General features: G+C 43.2%; 2 protein-coding genes across 2 annotated transcripts in view; one reads left to right on the top strand and one right to left on the bottom strand.

Annotated features, from left to right (window-relative positions):
* The window catches only part of FAF1 (Fas associated factor 1), a 492,920-nt gene extending 490,402 nt beyond the window's left edge, over nt 1-2,518 (bottom strand). The window contains exon 1 of the mRNA XM_059136657.1: nt 2,016-2,518. Within this exon, the coding sequence (XP_058992640.1) occupies nt 2,016-2,060 (45 nt within the window). The 5' untranslated portion in view covers nt 2,061-2,518. The remainder of the gene's footprint in view (nt 1-2,015) is intronic.
* A 6,087-nt stretch (nt 2,519-8,605) lies between these two features.
* CDKN2C (cyclin dependent kinase inhibitor 2C) lies at nt 8,606-14,757 on the top strand. Its single transcript, XM_059137111.1, has 3 exons — nt 8,606-9,832; nt 10,288-10,427; nt 14,006-14,757. Exons 2-3 carry the CDS (start codon nt 10,299-10,301, stop codon nt 14,381-14,383), a joined length of 507 nt encoding a protein of 168 aa, XP_058993094.1. The 5' UTR covers nt 8,606-9,832; nt 10,288-10,298; the 3' UTR covers nt 14,384-14,757.
* Nucleotides 14,758-19,290: the final 4,533 nt, after the last annotated feature.

Genomic DNA, 19,290 nt, shown 5'->3' on the forward strand with positions numbered 1-19,290 from the left:
AACAAGCAGCTGGTGCACCTGGGTGGCTGAGTGGGTTAAGCCTCTGCCTTAGGCTCGGTCATGATCTCAGGGTCCTCAGCCTCACATTCAGCTCTCTGCTCAGCAGGGAGCCTGCTTTCCATGCCCCCCCAATCTGCCTGTCTACTTGTGATCTCTGTCTCTCTGTCAAATGAATAAATAAAATATTTTAAAAAGAGAGAGAGAAAGAAAACAAACAGCTACAAGTTGTTAAAGGAAGTAAAAAAAAAAATAGGGGAAATCAAAACAAAGTTATAATTACCTTAAAACTTAGTGAGGTAAACTATGATTAACTGTTGTCCAAAGCCATTTCTATAAAGCAGCTTTATAACAGGACAAAATACTCCTAAAAAGAGTTTTTCATACAACCACATTCCACTTAGATAAAAGACTTGTGAATGAAAAAAACAAAAAGAGAATAAAAGACTCACGCAAAAAATAAATAAATAAATAAATAAATGAAGTTTTAAAATCTCAGGCCAGTCATAACCCTACAAAACACCAAAATCTTGTGGTCAACATTTATTTTCAGAACAATTCTTTCTGTCTGAGCTTGGAAGTTATGGTATAATCAAATACAGATCTATCCATATTCCCAATAAATCAGATACTCCTACTGGGTAAGATAAAGAGCAAACTCTGGAAATGACCATCACAATATTAAGTTATGAAATAAGGAAAATCAGAGAAAGAGGGAAATGAGAAGCCAATCAAAATCTCTGTAAGAAAAACTATCACCGGGGCGCCTGGGTGGCTCAGTGGGTTAAGCCGCTGCCTTCGGCTCAGGTCATGATCTCGGGGTCCCGGGATCGAGTCCCGCATCGGGCTCTCTGCTCAGCAGGGAGCCTGCTTCCTCCTCTCTCTCTGCCTGCCTCTCTGCCTACTTGTGATCTCTCTCTGTCAAATAAATAAATAAAATCTTTAAAAAAAAAAAAAAGAAAAAAAAGAAAAACTATCACCTACTATGCTAGTGTTAGACCATGTAGTGATGACAGTGTTAGAAAATTCTGCCTATACATAACAGTAGCTTCTTAGTTAATGCTAACGTGAATGGTTAAAAATATCTCACAACAATACTTTCTTCATCAAACTTCAAAAGGCAAAGATGGAGTGCACAGGGCATTAGTTCTAATACCAAGTCTTTCATGACGGGGTACAACTCTATTTTCAAAGGGCCTCCTTAAGATACTCATATATTAGTGTAACTACAGTTGGGCTAAGTGAAGGAATAACCTTTGCTTATCCTTTAAATTTTTCCTGGAGTTATAAGACAAACCAAGCAATTCAAATCTGTAGGAGAAGGGAATCCACAAATGTGTAAATTTATTAAGGTTAAGAATTCACCAAGGATACTTTTGTATATACAGTCTATCTGACACATCCTTATTATCTTCATACCCTCCAAAGATTCCAATAAGGCAAAGTCTCGAATGTTTATCTCTCCTTGAAAAAGACCATATCCTCACCACTACCTTCACCGCCTCCTCCTCCTTACTCACCCCTTAATACAATACACCACACCCACAACACCACACTCTCCACACCCACACTCCATACAGCACACTCTCCTCAAAGAACAACCCGAAACTCCTGACCCAAAAAACCCATACTTAAAAGCCCCACTTTATATCCCCAAATTCTACCCATTCTCCACAAAATACAGAACATACTACACAGTCCACACACATACACTAAACCAAGAATTTTAACACCCCCTCACCCTGCAAATCCATACATAACAAATTCTACATACACCCAACCCAGCACATGAATTGCACGTTCCCGCATGGCTCAACACCACACACACACACACACACACACACACACACACACACACACAGGCGCGCGCGCGCGCGTACTCGCGCGCCACGTACAGTATAAAAGCCCAAACCACACACCACCGCAATGCTCTAACAAACCCTGAGAAGAGGCAACCCTTCTGGCACCGGGAACCCACGAGGCTGGAGGTGGAAGAGGAAGGGGGCCATATACTTTACCTGAAAATCCGCCAGGATCATCTCCCGGTCCATGTTGGACGCCATGGCGGCCGCCGAGTTCCGCGGCTCCGGGAGCGAAGCGCGCACCTGGGAAGGAAACGGCGCCTCCTGCGGCCGTCGCCGCCGCCGCCGCCGCCGCCGGGCGCCGAGGGGCTGGCGGGCGAGCCGGCGGGCGGACCGGCGGGCCGGCGGGCGGGGCAGCGCGGGAGGCTAGGCGCTCATGCACTCGGTAACCTTCAGGCGCCCGGGCTGCCCGCCTGCGCCCCGCAGAGCCCGCGCCGCAGCCGCCCTGACAGGGAGGTTGGTCTGGATGGGGGTCCGGTCTTCCTGTTGCTGGCCAGGATGAGGGCAGGTTACGACAGCGCGCAACCGGCTCCCTTCGGCAGCGGTGAGACCGGCGGGGGCGGGGAAACCAGGCGAACGAGCAGGCGGGTGAACCCCACGGCCGCCTCCGCCTCCTCCGCTTCCTCCCTGGCCGCCGCCTCCACCCCTGGTTGGCCGGCGCCAAGGCTGTCGCACATTTTGCCTGTCATCGAGGTCGCAAAGCGCCGCTTTGCGGCTGCCACGTGACTGCCTTCCTGTCAAGCGCTAGGCGCGCGACTACCGGGCGGGCGTCCGCGCGCCGCTGGCAGAGTCCCCAACTAGCAACTGCGGGAGCTAGTTGTCCCGCATCAGGTTGTTCCAGTTTGGAATTAAGCAAAGGCCTCAGGGTACTGCCTCCTCCTGGCTGGGGCGGGGATCAGCTTCTAAGCCTTAACGAGGTTAGTCACATAAGTACACACAAAGCCCCACAAACCAATTCAATACTCTCAAAACCCGTTTTACAAACAGAATTTCATAAACGTACATTCTCTCTAACAAAGCTTAACCAAGGAACAACTTCATATACACTCTTTTAGGCTCAGCCTCACTACAAAACCTGCTTACACACCGGCACACTCAATCCCAGGCCCCCTGACTCGTGCATCCTCAACCTCTCGATAACACAGAGGTAACCGGGCGCTGAGATCGACTTGGGTGAACGTAGAAGCTGAGAAAAGTGAGACTATAGATCCCAAGGAAAGGAGAAGCGGTTTTTGTTAGTTATGACAAATAAAAACTTTTCTATTCCTGCAGCATAACATTTATTTTTTAGACCTAAAAACTTGAGTCCGGCTTTGAATATAGTCAATTTAAAATACTTCTATAAGTGAAGAAATTTTATTGAAACACCAATTACTAAATTTCAATTTATAGTCAGAAATTGAACGGCCTTGAGACAAGAATAATCAAAGACTATATAATGAAGTGTGACAGTTTGTAATTGTCACTGGAGGAAAAGTTACAGTGGGATACGTTTAACTTTGACTTGGGAAAATATCATCTTCTGGACTGTAATAGAGCATTGACTTGCCTTGCAAGGTGCATTAAACCCTGAAATTATAAATTAAGATTGCTTATTTTGTGCTATAAAGTAGATGCTAGTGAAATGACCATATAGACCAAGGCCTCCATCTTTGTATTCCCTGAAGACAAAGAAGAGCACTATCCTGTTCCAAAGATCTAGGCTCATCCTGTGTTTTTTAGATGAAGATAGCCTGGCATACAACTCTCATGCAGTAGTCTGTATTTAGACCAGAATTAGCTAGGTAAGGAATAGAATTATCCGTAGTCACATGAATTGAATGTATTTTTTTAATTGCCATCCCATAGGAAGAATTTCCAAAATATAGCACACGTGTGAATCACAAGGTGAAACACAGTACCAGCAGTTTAAGTGTAGTAATTCAGTTGCCCCAATCTCATTCTTACAAAGATTTTACAGAATAAAAAACTACTCTGAGAAGTTAAGAATTTTCTCAAAGTCATGCGACAAAATGACAGACCTGTATTCTGTATTCAAGACTAGGTCAAAACTAGTGCTCTTTCCACTTACCCTGTTGTCTCCCTGCAATTCACCCTCCATGTTGCAAAGTTTGTACATTTCCTGAGACTGAGTCTTCCTTTTGACCTACCTATTCATGGGTTGGGTACCCAGCATCCGAGTGATTGTCCACTATGGACAATGAAATGAAAGAAAAATAAATATTGAATTAAAAAATAGTTTATTGGGGCACCTGGGTGGCTCAGTGGGTTAAGCCGCTGCCTTCGGCTCAGGTCATGATCTCAGGGTCCTGGGATCGAGTCCCGCATCGGGCTCTCTGCTCAGCAGGGAGCCTGCTTCCTTCTCTCTCTCTCTGCCTGCCTCTCAGTGTACTTGTGATTTCTCTCTGTCAAATAAATAAATAAAATCTTTAAAAAAAATAGTTTATTTTTTATTTCCCCAGAATTTTCTTAGAAACAATTTTATTTCACAAACTGAGATAATAAAAATGTATAGAGATTTTCTGTACATAAGCATGAGCAAAGGAAAATAATTTTAATTCATTCTCATAGTTAATCCACATTAACTCACAAAGCAGCCTAATTCAAATAAAGACTTTTTTCTAGAATCTCCGTGTTCTTTCATCTTACCGTTACTGTCTGAAAAAGAACTTTAATTTCATCTTTCTTTCAAATATATGTGATAAAATTATTTTGCTGAATTTTCATTTGACATAATTTTATATTTATATGTGTTTATCATTGATCTAGCTTCATCTAATGTTACCATCTTACATAACCATGGTACATCTATCAGAACTAAGAAATTAACATTGGTATAATACTATTAATCAAATTCTAGAGACTCTATTTGCATTTTTAAAATTTATTTTAGAGAGATAGAGGGTGGGGGAGGGACAGAGGAAGAAGAGAATCTCAAGTGGACTCCATGCTTAGCATAGACCCTGATGTGGAACACGATTCCAGGACTCTGAGATAATGACCTGAGCCAAAACCAAGAGTCAGATGCTTAACAGACTGCATCATCCAGGTGCCCTGACTCTATTTGCCTTTCTACATCAATGTCTTTCTTCTGTTTCAGGGTCCAATCCGGAATACCACATTATATATAGCTGTCATGTTTCCTTAGACTCTTCCAATCTGTGACAGTTTTTTGATCTTGACTTTTGAAGAATAGTGGTCAGGAACATTATATACCATCCCTCAATTTGGGTTTGTCCAGAATTTTGTCCAAACTATACTGTTTATGGATTTGGGAAGAAGAATACCACAGAAGTGATGTACCCACATCATATATTACCAGGGCACATGATATCAACATAACTTATAGTGATATTAGACTTACTCCTTTGGTTAAGTTAATTAAGCTTTTTAACACTACTCACTTCTACTATAATTCACAAGAAGATTAATGCTACTACAGAATTAGATCCACACCTGGGTAATCAAAAATATATTTAATTGAATTATTTAATTTCTTTAGGAGTCTTGGTCTGATCCTAGACTCTTAACAAGTGGGATAGGCTTAAGACTTGGGGCCCCAAGTTCTGAGTCCAAATCCTATATCCACTAACTTACTGGCTTTAAGTCACAATCTCTGCAAGCCTCAATTCCTTCACCTAAAAAATGGGGATAATTACCATATGTAACTCAGATTTGTTGTGAAGATTAAATGTGTGTATTGTATGTTATAACCATGAAACAGTATACAAATGTTAATTGTTGCTATTATGGTTAGGCATTTGAGTTGCTTACTGGGTATTTATTTACTTACTTTACAAAATGACTTTCTTTTTTTTTAAGATTTTATTTATTTGACAGACAGAGATCACAAGTAGGCAGAGAGGCAGGCAGAGATAGAGAGGAGGAAGCAGGCTCCCCGCTGAGCAAAGAGCCTGATGTGGGCTTGATCCCAGGACCCTGAGATCATGACCTGAGCCTAAGGCAGAGGCTTTAACCCACTAAGCCACCCAGGCACCCCTACAAAATGACTTTCATAGATGGTGGGACTACCCATATTAAAAAAAAAGTCTACTGAAACTCAGAAATAAAATGCCTAAATCACAATTATGAAATGATAAAAAGGTCCCTGAGGGTGCCAGTCTATTTTCCACCTCTGTTGGATCTATAAATACAACAAAAAGAAAGACTTTGATACTAGGTAAAGAAATTACAGATGCCACATACACATTTCCATATGTTAACCATTGAAAAACTGCATAAATGAGTCAATGAGAAAAAGCACAGAATAATCTGATAAATTACATTTCTTTTTTTTTTTTTTTTAGATTTTATTTATTTATTTGACAGAGAGAGAAAGAGAAAAACAAGTAGGCAGAGAGGCAGGGGGTTGGAGGGGGCGAAGCAGGCTCCCTGCTGAGCAGAGAGCCTGGATGCAGGGTTCCTTGCAGGACTGGATCCCAGGATCCTGAGATTATGAGTGGAAGGCAGAGGCTTAACCCACTGAGTCACCCAGACACCCCTGATAAATTATATTTCTATAAGCACTTTAAAGTGAGTATGAACTGCTGAGGAAAAAAAAAATTCGATAACTGTTATTATTTAATATAAAGCCTCTTTTTGGTGTTTGAAAGACATGTCATTATTATGCTAAAAGAGAAACCACTACTTTCAATATATTAGATGCTTAACTGTGGATCTTTCTTATATACCATGTTAGAATGTAAAATAATTAAAGGCAGAGATACTCACCTTTGAATATACTTCAGTGAACTAATACTTAATATTAGATTTTCATTGGAGGTACTTTCTGGTGGTTACTTATGCTCTCTAAACTAAGCCTTGAACCTCTGAACTGCCAGTTGTGGTTTATACAATAAGCAGGCTAAGCACATGCTTTAGAATATAAGCAAAGCCAGAATAAAAAAACAAAAAAGCCTTCCTTAAAGAATTTAAATTTAATATCTCAGCAAAAGCACTAAAGTAGTCATCGTGGGGAAAAATCGGAATTTTTTTGGACTTCTTTACGCCTATTTTTTGGCTTTGTTTTTATTTACATAATAAAAATTCTGATGGGACATCAGAATCTTTTCAGTTAGTTTAGGACCTCCAAAAATCTTAGTCTAGCTCTCTATGCATCTTAAATTACCATAAATTTTCCATAACTCAGTTATTCAGCAAAAAGTATCTCATGAAGATTATAATACATATGTATTTATACATAATGAGCATAATTTAAGATTCTTTCTCATTACAGTATCTTCTCTTAGCAAGAAACCATAATAATTGCCAGAAAGCAACTCTTCATAAATTTGAAATGTCTAAGTACATGTAAGAAATGGGAGGAGTTAATTTCTGGTGTTGTAGTTCATACCTGATTCACAATGCAAGTTCAGTTACCTAAGAAAAGAGCTCCAGTTATTTTTTTCAACACTTCTGTCAAAACACTGCCGGACTCTTCCCAGTTTCAACTCTTCCTCTATGTACTAGCCAGTATGTTGCTAGATGTTTATCCAGATGTTTCTGGTGTGTTTTGTTGCTAGTACTCCCATTATACTTCAAGGGGCTGGGTACAGATGTTGCTGGAGGATCTGCTTACTCTAATTAGACCACTTGTCATTTTTTGCTTGGTTTCATTTTGACCACTGGGTGCATCATGTAACCGTGCTGGGTATTTTTAAGAGCAAAAAATGTAGAAACCAGTAGTTAATTAATCTTACATAGCTAAAAGAGGAGGTTATAAGTACAGACAACTGGTGTCTCAGATGAGTGAAATAAACGATTGGGGAACAAACTACTCACTCCTTTACATTTAAACACCCCCCCCCAAAAAAAAGCCCCCATCTAAGTAGAAAAAAGAGAGAACTTTGGCAATAAAGAAATGGCCTTGTTAGAAAAGCTTCCCAAGAGTTGTTGTAAATTTAGCTTTAAAGTTAATTGCTTTTCTCCCTTTTCCCAAAGAAATGAAACATTTCAGTTTCTCGGCCCCGAAACATTGAGTTCAGAGTTCGTCATGGTTTCTTCCCTACACTTTGTCCTTAGTTTTCGTAAAAATCAGTCCATTAAAAACGTTTGCTTTTTCTGAGCACTGTTCTCGACGTCAGTCCGGGTCTCTTCCTCCACCCCCCGACGGCCATCTCTGCCCACCACGACCCCGGGCGTTGATCTGGCAGGTGCGAGGCCAAGGCCCGAGGCTGAGAAAAGGCTGCGGAGTGTATGTATACAGTGCACACACCAGAGGAGGCGGCGGCAGCTGTAGGCCTGGCCGCCCGAACTTCGAGAGCCTAGCGGCGGAGCGCAGAGGCGAGTCAGCCTCCCCGCCAGGGCCGGGGGAAACTTGCTTCGCGCCAGCACGCTCTCCGCCTTCCAGCAGCCAGCGCCGCCGAGCCTCTCAGGCCCTGCGGCTCTCCGCAGCAGTCTTAATTAACAAGCCTCTTCCCCCTCACCCGCCCCCGCCGGGCTCCAGGAGTCCTAGGTTTCGTGTCGCAGACTCCAGCCCGCTAGCCAGCCTGCGGAGGCCAAACCCTGCTCCGCAGGGCAGAACGCCGATCCAGCTGGGGACCCGCCGTGGGGCGGGCGGCCGGAGAGCGGGCGGGTGGGAACCCGTGCCTGAGACGCAGGGAGGGCAGTGGGGAGAGAGGAGGCGGGAGAAAGGGCGCGGGCTGGGGGCGGAGCGAGCGAGCCGGCGAGCCTGCGAGCCGGCGAGCCTGGGCGCCTCCTGGGCAGTGGGCGGTGCGTGGGCGGTGCCCGGCCTTCCCGCTCCCGCGGCGCTGCAACTCAGCCGAGCCTCCTTAAAACTCTGCCGTTAAAATGGGGGCGGGTTTTTCAACTCAAAAAGCGCTCAATTTTTTTCTTTTCAAAAAAAGCTGATGAGGTCGGAAAAAAGAGAGAAGAAACCGGCACCGTCTCTGCAGCGGCAACAGAAGCTGCAATTGTTTGAGTGAAAAAGGAAGCCAAAGAAGGAGGGTAGGAAAAGCGCTCAAAGGAGGACAACGCTCAAGTGTCTGTAGGGGCGAAGAGAGCGGGGACCGACGATTTGGGGGGGGGGGGGCAGCTACAAAAAAACTGTCACTGGGAGCGCTGCGGCTCTGGAGGAAGCCTTGCTGCCCGGCTCGGCTCCGGAGCACACTTAGCTGGCGGCCGCTGCCCTGTCGGCGGCACAGGCTTGGGGCACAGGCCGGGGGACAGTGAAGGGTCGGCGAAGTGGCACCGAGTGTCGGAGCCGCTGGGCTCTCGCCGGGAGGGCGACGGGACTGTCTGCGCTCTGGCATTGTGGCGACTCCCCATACTCAGACCTTGGCCTGCGCTTCTCTGGTCGCTCCCGATCTCCGGAGGCCCCCAGAAAACTGGGAAAGGAAGGAAAAGACGGCGGCGGCGGCTCAATGAGCGTCTGCAGTGGGAAGTCTGAACTGGCTCGGTCGTAGGCGGGAAGTTACTGGTGGGCTGCCCTGTGCAGCCGCGATGCTGCCGCGCGCCGCCCCAGCAGCCCGGGCCCCATAGACGCTTCCCGCATCACTCGCCTCCTTCCTCACGCTGCTGGGAGTCCCGGGACCTGGTGGGGCCGGCATGACCGACTTACCCGGAGCCCGCCGCGCGCCCGGCAGTCTCCGGAGACGCGCTCCGAGCCTGGCTCCCACGGCCTCTGAGGCTCCGCGGGGCAGCGGCAGCCCAGCGGGCGGGCTACGGAGCCTTCCCACTCGGCGTTAGCGTGCAGTCCGGCCCGGACGCGAATAAAGACTCCTACTGAGAAGCGGAGGCCACTGAAGAGTCGTGGAGACCTATAACCCAAGGGCCACGGAACTGCTACTCCCGTTTGCCTTTGACGATCATCTTTAACCCTCGGGAGCAAGTCAGCATCCAACCACCGCGGCGCTCTCCCCGCATCGGAGGACTCAGGACTACCCCTTCGGTGAGACGGATGGAGACCGAGCCCCTCCGAGGACCTGCCCCAGCGGTTCTGGCTCGCGCGGCTCAAGTCATCACCGTGAACAAGGGTAGGTTAATGCCTTTTCTTTCCCCCGAAATGTCTTTTCTTCCGCGGTATTTTGTGCCCTGAACTAGTCCCTTAAGTCTCCGCGCACATTCCTCACAGAGATTGTAGTGTAGATACGTGACAACTCTGCCTACATTTTACGTCCAGAGTAATTTGCCGGGAATATGTATACGTTTGTGCGTCTTTCTGTTGAGTCACCAGAATTCTTCACAGGGGTTAAGCTAAAAAGCGAGGAGCGGAGCCCCTCTCCAATGGCTCAGTTTTGCTGAATAATCACGTGTGAATCGAGGGGCGGGCTTTTGGCAGGCTGATCTTACTAGTATTTACTACCAAGCTCTACTCCAGATTAACCATCCCAGTCCTTCTGTCAGTCTCCGATGCCATCATGCAGCCTGGTTAGGAGCAAAAGAAAAGGGAAAAAGAAAAACAACTAATTCATCTTTTCCCGATCGTCAGGACCCTAAAGAATGGCCGAGCCTTGGGGGAACGAGTTGGCGTCTGCAGCTGCCAGGGGGGACCTAGAGCAACTTACTAGTTTGTTGCAAAATAATGTAAACGTCAATGCACAAAATGGATTTGGAAGGACTGCGCTGCAGGTTGGTATCCAGAGAGGTGGGGAAAACAGGTCAACAATGTTGCCTACGTGATCCGGGTTTCTGGAATAACGGCTTTTAAGCTTCCAGGGGTACAAAATTTCTGTTTTTTTAAGCAAAGTTGGTTGCCATATTTTATATCTTTAAGTGGATCCAACTCCCCAAAATGACGTACTTTGAACAAACTCGTCAAATTCAACAACATCCTCGATATCAAATGGGTTCCAGGTTTGGTCTTAATTTGGGGAATGTTTTTGTGCCGGTAGGGATTTAAAAAGTTGTAGCAGCGCCGAGGTGTGTGTGTTTTTTTAAGACAGTTCTGTAAACACATTATTATGATTATTTTTTGAAGTAAATACACTGCTATTAGTGGTTTCCGTGCTTTGCTCCAATAATTGACTTTAACGTTAATTTTCCTGACTACTGGCGAGGGTGTTTTTCCTTCAAATGCTTCAAGTTTTGACAAACGACCTTTCCTCATTTGGAATGGGTGGCCTGGGCACGGAGACAGGATGTACATTTCAGTTAATGTAATATCATCCACCCATTCAGGATTGAGGAGGAATTAAAAAGTTGAATTTTCTAATCAGAGCTCAGTTTGTAGTATTTTTGTCTCTGCGGTTGTGCGGTAGTATGTTCTAACTTTCAGTAATTAGATTTACAAGCAAGAAATGAAACATGTCCAGCTGCCAAGTATTGTACCTGATATTTTTTTTCCTCCTCTGAATGTTAGTTATCATGTAACTTGGTTGAAAGGCTTAGAAACAGAAAAATGGCAAAGTAGTCTCAAATAGTTGCTTTATCAGAGTTCTGGTGGTACTCTTATGAACTGTTCTTACTCGGAAATGCAACACTTGAAGCTGTTTTTGAAAATCCATTGGGGAGAAGGTTTAGAATGCTTTGTTTTACAAGAATTAGAAATTTAAGCGGCAGGAGATATACTATTAACAGACGAAGTTAAGTCTGGGCATTTTAAAACAATATACTTATCTTAAAAAGTTTTCAGTGTTAAGGAAGCTTATACATAGATACTAAATTATTTAATCTTGTTATTTCGGGTAGATTCTGTGGAATAGGGATTTTTTTTTCTTTGTCCACCCAATAGTTTTTAATAGGTTTTGGGGTGATAACAATGCTACAAATTTAACACACTGAAAAGTTTCCTATGAAAACCCAAAAGATTATATAAATCTCACAAGGAATGAGCAACTTAACCCATGTTCAGAATAAGATCTTACAGGACTTTTGACGAACAGGAAGACTGGGAGATTAATATTAACAAAGTTTTGGCATTTTTAATACAATTTGTCAATCTTGTTTATATTAAGCATACTTATGTATATACTAACACCCACTTATTGTGGCTTAACCTTAATACATATAATGAAACACACAAACAGGAGTCTCAAGGCTTATTTTCAGTATGCATAATCCTGACTCTGAAGTTGTGTCATAACTCAAGAAAGAACTTTCTTTCAAAACAATTTACAATATTAATATTATTTTTGTGGAAGATGGCAAATTTCCTTCTATAATTATGTTCATTTAACTTGGTTGCAAATTTTTCCCTCCTTCCTAGTGTAAGCTTTCAATCAGAATGGTATCAAAGGCCTTAATCGCACATTTGCTTTACAGAGATCCAAGGTGTCTGTCCCTTATTTTTCCCAGGCCAGGTCCTCAAATGTGACTAAATCTCTAGAGGTAGATGTGGCAAAAATTAGATTGTGTTCATTTTTAACCAAAAAGTTTATTTTATTGAAATTTTCAAAAAATAAAATATATATCATTTTTCCCACTGCCTCCAAAAGAAGGGCTAAATCAGCAGGGTTTTGTCAACAGGGAAGTGTAATACCTTGGCCGTCTATATGGTTTGCATTTATAAAATATTATTTATTCTAAATATATTCATACTTACTTTGTGATTGTTTTTTAAATAAACAGTTTAAAGAGATAGACAACTTTGTATGTATTTTTCAATGGATATTTAATTTCATAAACATTTGAGAGTCCACTATGTAATCTATTTATTTTGTTATGAATATACCTAAATATAAATGAAACCAGTTAAAATGCTGAACTATTTTCTGGCATGTTAATGAGAGTACATTTTTTTCCACAACTAAATTACATGTATTATATAATTGCATGCTTCTCTACAAGATATTTTATAATTATGAGAGCATAACAGAGACCCCTATTAGAGTGAAATGTATTCAAACAACCATAGGTAAGTCTTTTTGATATGAATTATTTGTATGTTGATAGCAAATTTTAATACATTCTGACTTTTAAAATGTTGGCAGTTTACAAATAGCTGTTCCTAAATGTCTGATAATAGCTGCAAAAGGAAATAAGATGGCATCCTCAGCAGATTATTAAATATGCTCAAACAACAAGACAAAGTTGTCTGTCTCAAAATACACATTAAATATCTTATTTTCTCTTCGTTTGCTCACTTTAAAATCAGGAAGCTAGTTAGAACTTTAAGAGACAGTAAGTGATAGAGTAGGATAACTGTTTCATTCTTTTCAGGAATGGTTGCCATGCAGTCATCTCCTGTCTAGTACATGAACTGTCTAGTATCATGAATTTAGCTTTGATAAATCAGTATCATAAACAATGTAGCACACTACTGATTATTTAACACTTTAACAATCGGTAACATTTTAAAATTTCAGGTAAAGGATTCTAAGCTCCAAACACACCCAGTAGCCAGTATGAAATAACTTGCAAAGAAAAAAATATTTTTAAAAAAACTTTGGAAATTTGAGCTATATATATTTGAAAAAAACTTGTGAAGATTAATAATTGAAGAAAATATCAGGTCCTGTGTTTTAATAGATCATTTTTATATTAGGTGATGGAGTCTGATGTGTGGAAACACTTCTTTGTGGGTTTAAAGAAACTCACTCTCCTTATTTCTTTTCAGTAGCTATTTAGAAAATTAATTTTATCTACATCTAATATTTCAGAATTAATAATTCAGGTTTTATGTATTATGAGCATAAGCAAGCAAACAAGAGATTCTCAAATTCTTTTTTTAAAGATTTTATTTATGTATTTATCTAACTGAGATACTGTGAGAGAGGGAACAGGAGCAGGGTCAGAGAGGGAGAAGCAGGCTCCCCACTGAGCAGGCTGCCCAAGGTGGGGCTCAATCCCCAGATCATGACCTGAGCCGAAGGCAGATGCCCAACAACGGAGCCACCCAGGCACCCCTCAAATTCCATTTCTTTTATTTTAATAAATTCATGAAATTACGCAAGTCTTCATGGGAGATAGGAAACTGAGTTGTGGGTGAATTTTCCACAAGTTGGACTGGTTCTATTTTACTGATCAATTTATCCTACTTTGGGGTCCCTTTAAAATATTCCATCATAGAAACTCAATCTTTAGAGTTCTTCTACTTTTACCTACTAGTACTTTCTTTCCTGCAATTGAGCCCTTCAAACCCCACCAGGTGGGTCTTCTCCAATCACTGTTTCACCAAAAATAAAGTTATATAAATAGGAGATATGGATATTTTAAAATATTCTTGGAAGAGAACTTAAAGGATTCTCCCGTTTTCTCTTTTTTCCTAGGTTATGAAACTTGGAAATCCTGAGATTGCCAGGAGACTACTACTTAGAGGTGCTAATCCCGATTTGAAAGACCGAACTGGTTTCGCTGTCATTCATGATGCAGCCAGAGCAGGTTTCCTGGACACTTTACAGACTTTGCTGGAGTTCCAAGCTGATGTTAACATCGAGGATAATGAAGGGAACCTGCCCTTGCACTTGGCTGCCAAAGAAGGCCATCTCCCTGTGGTGGAGTTCCTCATGAAGCACACAGCCAGCAAAGTGGGGCATCGGAACCATAAGGGGGACACCGCCTGCGACTTGGCCAGGCTCTACCGGAGGAACGAGGTCGTTAGCCTAATGGAGGGAAACCAGGCGGAGGGAGCTTCGAATTTACAATGAATATGGGGAGGGCTCTCCCACACTGCCTTCTACTTTGTCAGTTAATTGGTTTCCTGTCCTATATTACTATCACTTGTTAAAATTCAGTTTTGTCATATTTTAAACAGCTAGTTCAATCTTCACAGGATGCAAAGTGGAAATCTTAGTCAGATTTATGAACATATTTAAGCAATATCCTTTTCACTTGCAAAATCTTGAGTTCTAACACATAACTGCAAATAGCTTTGGCTTTCTCCTGAATATGTTATCTTGCCTTGACTTTTTCCTCGCTTCTCCCTTTGCCAGTCTCAAAACCCAACTTAAGAGACTTTGTTTTAAAAATGTTTTGTCCTGATGCTTCTTTTGCCTAATTAAAACACTTTTTCAAAACAGGACAGTGTTTTCCTGTGTTTTCCATTCTATCATCCCCACATAGTTTGCCACTTGCTAAGAAGTGTACTAAAAGTTCACAATGTTGTAAGTCTCAACATTAGAAAAATAGTCGAAGTAAAAAACTAGACGTATTCTATTGATGATTCAGTTATTCTTTTCTTCCTCGTGTCTCCCCCCAAAGATTTTACTTGGTGCCTCATATTTCTCTTCACAACAAAATAAGGACAACGTTTTTTGAAGACCTGAAATTATTTCAATATAATTTCAAAATTTTTCTTAATGTTCGATCTTCCCCTTTTCTCAAAGTTAAGTTTAATAGTTGAAAAACAGGCTTCAGAAGTAGCGATCTGAAAACAAATATATTTTAGCTAAAAGTAATTTTTAAAAGAAAATGTCAACTTAAAAGTGCTTCTCCCTAGTTGTTGTTTTTAGATCACAAAGTAAAACAATTGGTTAAATAATACATTTCCCAAAATTATACCGTAAGTATACTATCACATTTTTTCTCCCTGAAAGTCAGGAATGTGACATTACAAAATGTTAAGTCTTAAAATATAATGCAAATACAAGTTTTTAGGGGATTAAAAGTGCAGCAAGAAAAAAATGTAATGTAAGGGTCACAACTAATTATATATACATGTAAGGGTCTTAATTGCAATATAATAAATATAGAAACATTTACAATAAGTAAATAGGCCACTCTTATATTTGGTACTTGATTTCCACAAAATTTTTTAGTAAAGGCTTACAAAATCTTCTTAAGAATACATTTAGATAAAAATATAAAAAATTAAGTGAAATAGAAATCTCAAATTTCCAAGAGAATTGTCCAGCATCTACTACTTACTTTAATTTTAATTAAAGACTTTCATCAAAGGATTTCAATGCAGTTACCATTTATAAATTTATAAATACTTTATTCATCACCTCTGACATGAACAAAGATGTTTTATGTGAAAGCTCCCTCCTTCTGCTTTATAAGCTTCCTGCCCTGGTTCCAAAAAGAACAGAATACTTTAAGGTTTACTGAAGGATATGGTTCTGATGCCTGCCCCAACAAGGACTGGAATGGTCGCAGGCAAGTGGTTTTCGGTAATTTATTTTCCATGATAGTATAAAAGAATATAGGAGAAGAAATTTTATCCTTTTCACTTATAACTAAAGTTCACCTTCTTTAAGTACAATAAGACTGCAACTTCTGCCACCCCCAAGCACAAATTACTGAATAAATTTATTTTTGACAGAAACATGATATTAAATTTGAAATATTTAATTTTAAAGTTTAGAAAAAAGTAGAAATTGGGATGTTTTGAAGGAAAAATTGTTGTGTTTTGGATTTTAAAACCAGAATCATCATACAAAATACACTGCTTGAGAAAATGGAATACTTTCTAAACACAAGCCTATTACTAAAAAATAAAAACCCTTCTTACAAGTTGCAACTGTAAAGATTGATGTTTCTGATTTTAAAGTGGAGTTTAATTAACCTTTCAGTATCCAAGTTTCAGCATTAAAATTACTCTTTAGGAAATTCAAACCTAAAGGCATAGGGTGTCTATAAAGCTGGAGAGGAGTACTTCTACAGTTGCTTTATTCTTAAGAGGTTGGAGCACAGTAAGGGGAGTGGGAGCTCTCTCTCTCTCTTCATTAGCCTAAAATTTGCTAAGCATTAAAACATCGGCACATATCTTTGGCTCTTCGAGGAAATAGCTTTACTAATCTAAGTCTTTTAGAAATGAGTTATGTGGTCCCCCTCTAGGAAATATGAAAAACCATTATTCAATCTCTCAGAAACCTCGACAATATTCAGCAAGACTTTGTGTATAAATGTATACGATGGAAGAAAAGGTGCTGCTGAGTTTAATGGGCTCGAATTTGTAACGAGCTGAGGTAGAGAAGGGTCTGAGACTAATTCAGATGCAGAGCGGGGGCGGCAAGCGCAAATTGGTAGAGTGATCAGCACCCCCAGGAGACAACGCTGTATAAAGGATGGATGATACTTAAGCAGGGAAGCGTTTTCAAATTCAGTTCTTCACTGCGTCCACTTCCAAGTCTGGAAACTCGGGCTCAGTTTTTGCCCAGGAAATTGAATTCAAGCTTATACCTGGGGGAGGAGGGTGACACTAACAGCACCTCATGCCACATTCTGGTCTTTGAGCCACTGAGCAAACTTCGTTTTACCCTATTTCGGTAGTGACTCAGTAATTTTCTAATAAACATTACATATCTCACAAGGAGGTGATGAGTTCCTCCACACACACTACCCTGGGTGAGTGATTAATAGATAAAATAATTCCATCTCAGGAAAGCAATTCAATTGGTAATCTTATAAATTTTCCTGATCATGTTGATGAAAAAAACATTGTGGAATCCGTAGCCCGGGACTGGTTTCGAAATCTCAGTCCCCAAAAAGGTGCTTTTGGCTTTTGCCGGGGCGGGGCAGGGCTGGGGGTGTAGAAGAAGTTGTTCAGAAGCGCTGCAAGATCACAGTGCTGGAGCGAGAAAGGGCCTTCCTGACTGCCCTGAGCTACCTTCATCGAAAGATTCCGAGGGGGAAAGTCCCGGTCTTGCTATCTTGAGACTGTTGTAATTTTACACGGCAGCTCCCCCCGCCCCCCCAAAAAAAGAAAAAAAAAAAATCCACGGAGGGACATACTCAGAGAGGCAGGAGACAATCTTGCAGCCTGAGACCCGAAATAAAGCTTTGCCCATTGTCAGCCTAAGCCAAGCCAACTACGCAGGGGCTGCGAAGACATCCTTTCTGTCCCTTCGAAACACTCCAGACGCCAACGGCAGCTCCGGCTCCCCAGTGAGGAAGCTGAGCCCAGAGCTCCCTCAGGGCGCGCAGAAAAGCCCGGCGTGGGGGTGGGGAGTTTCAAAACCGTTAGTTCGCGTTGTGTTTTTTTTTTTTTTTTCTTTTCCCTCCCTCGCTAAGGTTTCTTTTTCTTTTCTCTTCCTGTCCAAATATTTCAAATTTCCGCGCCTTAAATAACAGTCTCCTTTTATTTAGTTCGTTTCCTCGGCAGGTTTGGCCGCCCGCTTGTCTCTACCCCCCATCGGGCCCGGGGCGTCTCGGGCGCCTTGGTGCTGCCTGCAGCCCCTGCGCGCTGCCCCCGGCCCAGGCTGCGTGGCCCAGAGCGCGCCAGCCGGAGCCACAGCCCCCTCTTGCCGCGACCTCGCCTGACCCGGCTCTCCGGGCGCCCAGAGCCAACCAAGGCCGCCCCCCGCCCGGACGTCTGTCTGCCTCCCAGCTCGACTTTCCTCCCCGGACTTTGGAGCCTTTTCTGCTTCGGGGTTTGGATCTCGGTCGCCCAGGAGCGGCGGAAGGGCTGCGGCAATAGAAAAGCAACGGAGAAGGCCAGTGGCCGGAGCCTGCCCCAGCCCCCACCCCGCGGGTAACCTTGGAGGCGCCCTCGGAGTGAGTGCGTGCGTTGCTGCGCCAGCCGGCTGGGGCGAGCGGGCGCACCTCGCAGCGGGCTGGAGGCGGGAGCTGGGGGCGGGGAGGGGGAGCGGGCCCCGGCGCCTGCCGGCCGCTGCTACAGCGCCCCGGGAGCTGCGGGCTACCGAGGCGGCCAGGGTCCCTGGGCCCTGGCCTTCAGGCAGCGGTCCTTGAGGAGGCGGCGGCCATCCCACTGGATGGCTCCGGCGATCTGTGCTTGAGGACTGGGGCCGGAGGGCGACCTGTGAGCAGGGGCAGGCCGGCCGGTGAGTGCCTAGCTCTCCCGCAGAGGTGAGCTGGCTGCGGGAAGCGGCGCGGCGGCTGGAGCAAATCCACGCCCAAAGCCAATGCCAGCGCTCACTTCTCCTCCCCCCCGTGACAGCTGAGGACAGCCGGGCTCCGAGCCTTGCGTCCAGCTGCGAGGAGGCAAATGCACCTCAGGCTTCACAGCCCCTTAGACTATTCGGGAATTTGCCCTGTGATGTTGCCTCCCCCCGCCCCCAAACTGCTAGTCGTCCTGGACAGAAAATGCACTTTCTTTCGGAAAGACCCTCGGCGCGAAATACAGAGATTGCAGGCCCGCCGGCACTTTGGGTGGGACCCGGTCATGCAAAACACCTAGAAGGGGTCTTCTTGTTCTGTTTTTACCCGGAATAGATCCGAATATCGAGTATGAATCTTCAAGCGGTGTCTCAAAGAATAAAAACTCTTCAGATCTGGATATGGACTCGGTAAATTAAGGTTCCAGTGAAATGTTTTGCCATCTGCTACAGAAACATTGTACAAGTTTCAGGTGTTAGGATGTGGGTTTGGAATTTTCTGTACTATCTTTAATTCTCAAAGACATTAAATAAGAGCATGGTAACATACCCCGCAAGTGAGCAAAGGTTATCCTTGCCACCACAGCACCTGCAAAAGCACATATTTTGCTTCCTGAGTTCTAAAATGGCTTCTGAACGGTCCAGAAGTACCAGCACATACAAGGAGGGGGAAGGAGACGGGGAAAGAGTTTGTACATTAAAAAAAAAAAATGCACTGACATTATTACACTTCAGTTAATCCACCTCACCTCTCTTTCTCTCAGCCCCCATCCTCA

This window comes from Mustela lutreola, chromosome 10 (assembly GCF_030435805.1).
Source record: "Mustela lutreola isolate mMusLut2 chromosome 10, mMusLut2.pri, whole genome shotgun sequence".
Lineage (NCBI taxonomy): Eukaryota > Metazoa > Chordata > Mammalia > Carnivora > Mustelidae > Mustela > Mustela lutreola.

Coding starts and splice junctions, on each gene's coding strand:
- CDKN2C (XM_059137111.1), top strand. CDS start 10,299: ATGGCCGAGCCTTGGGGGAACGAGTTGGCGTCTGCAGCTGCCAGGGGG. Junction 10,428..14,005: donor TTGGAAGGACTGCGCTGCAG/GTTGGTATCCAG, acceptor CTTTTTTCCTAG/GTTATGAAACTTGGAAATCC.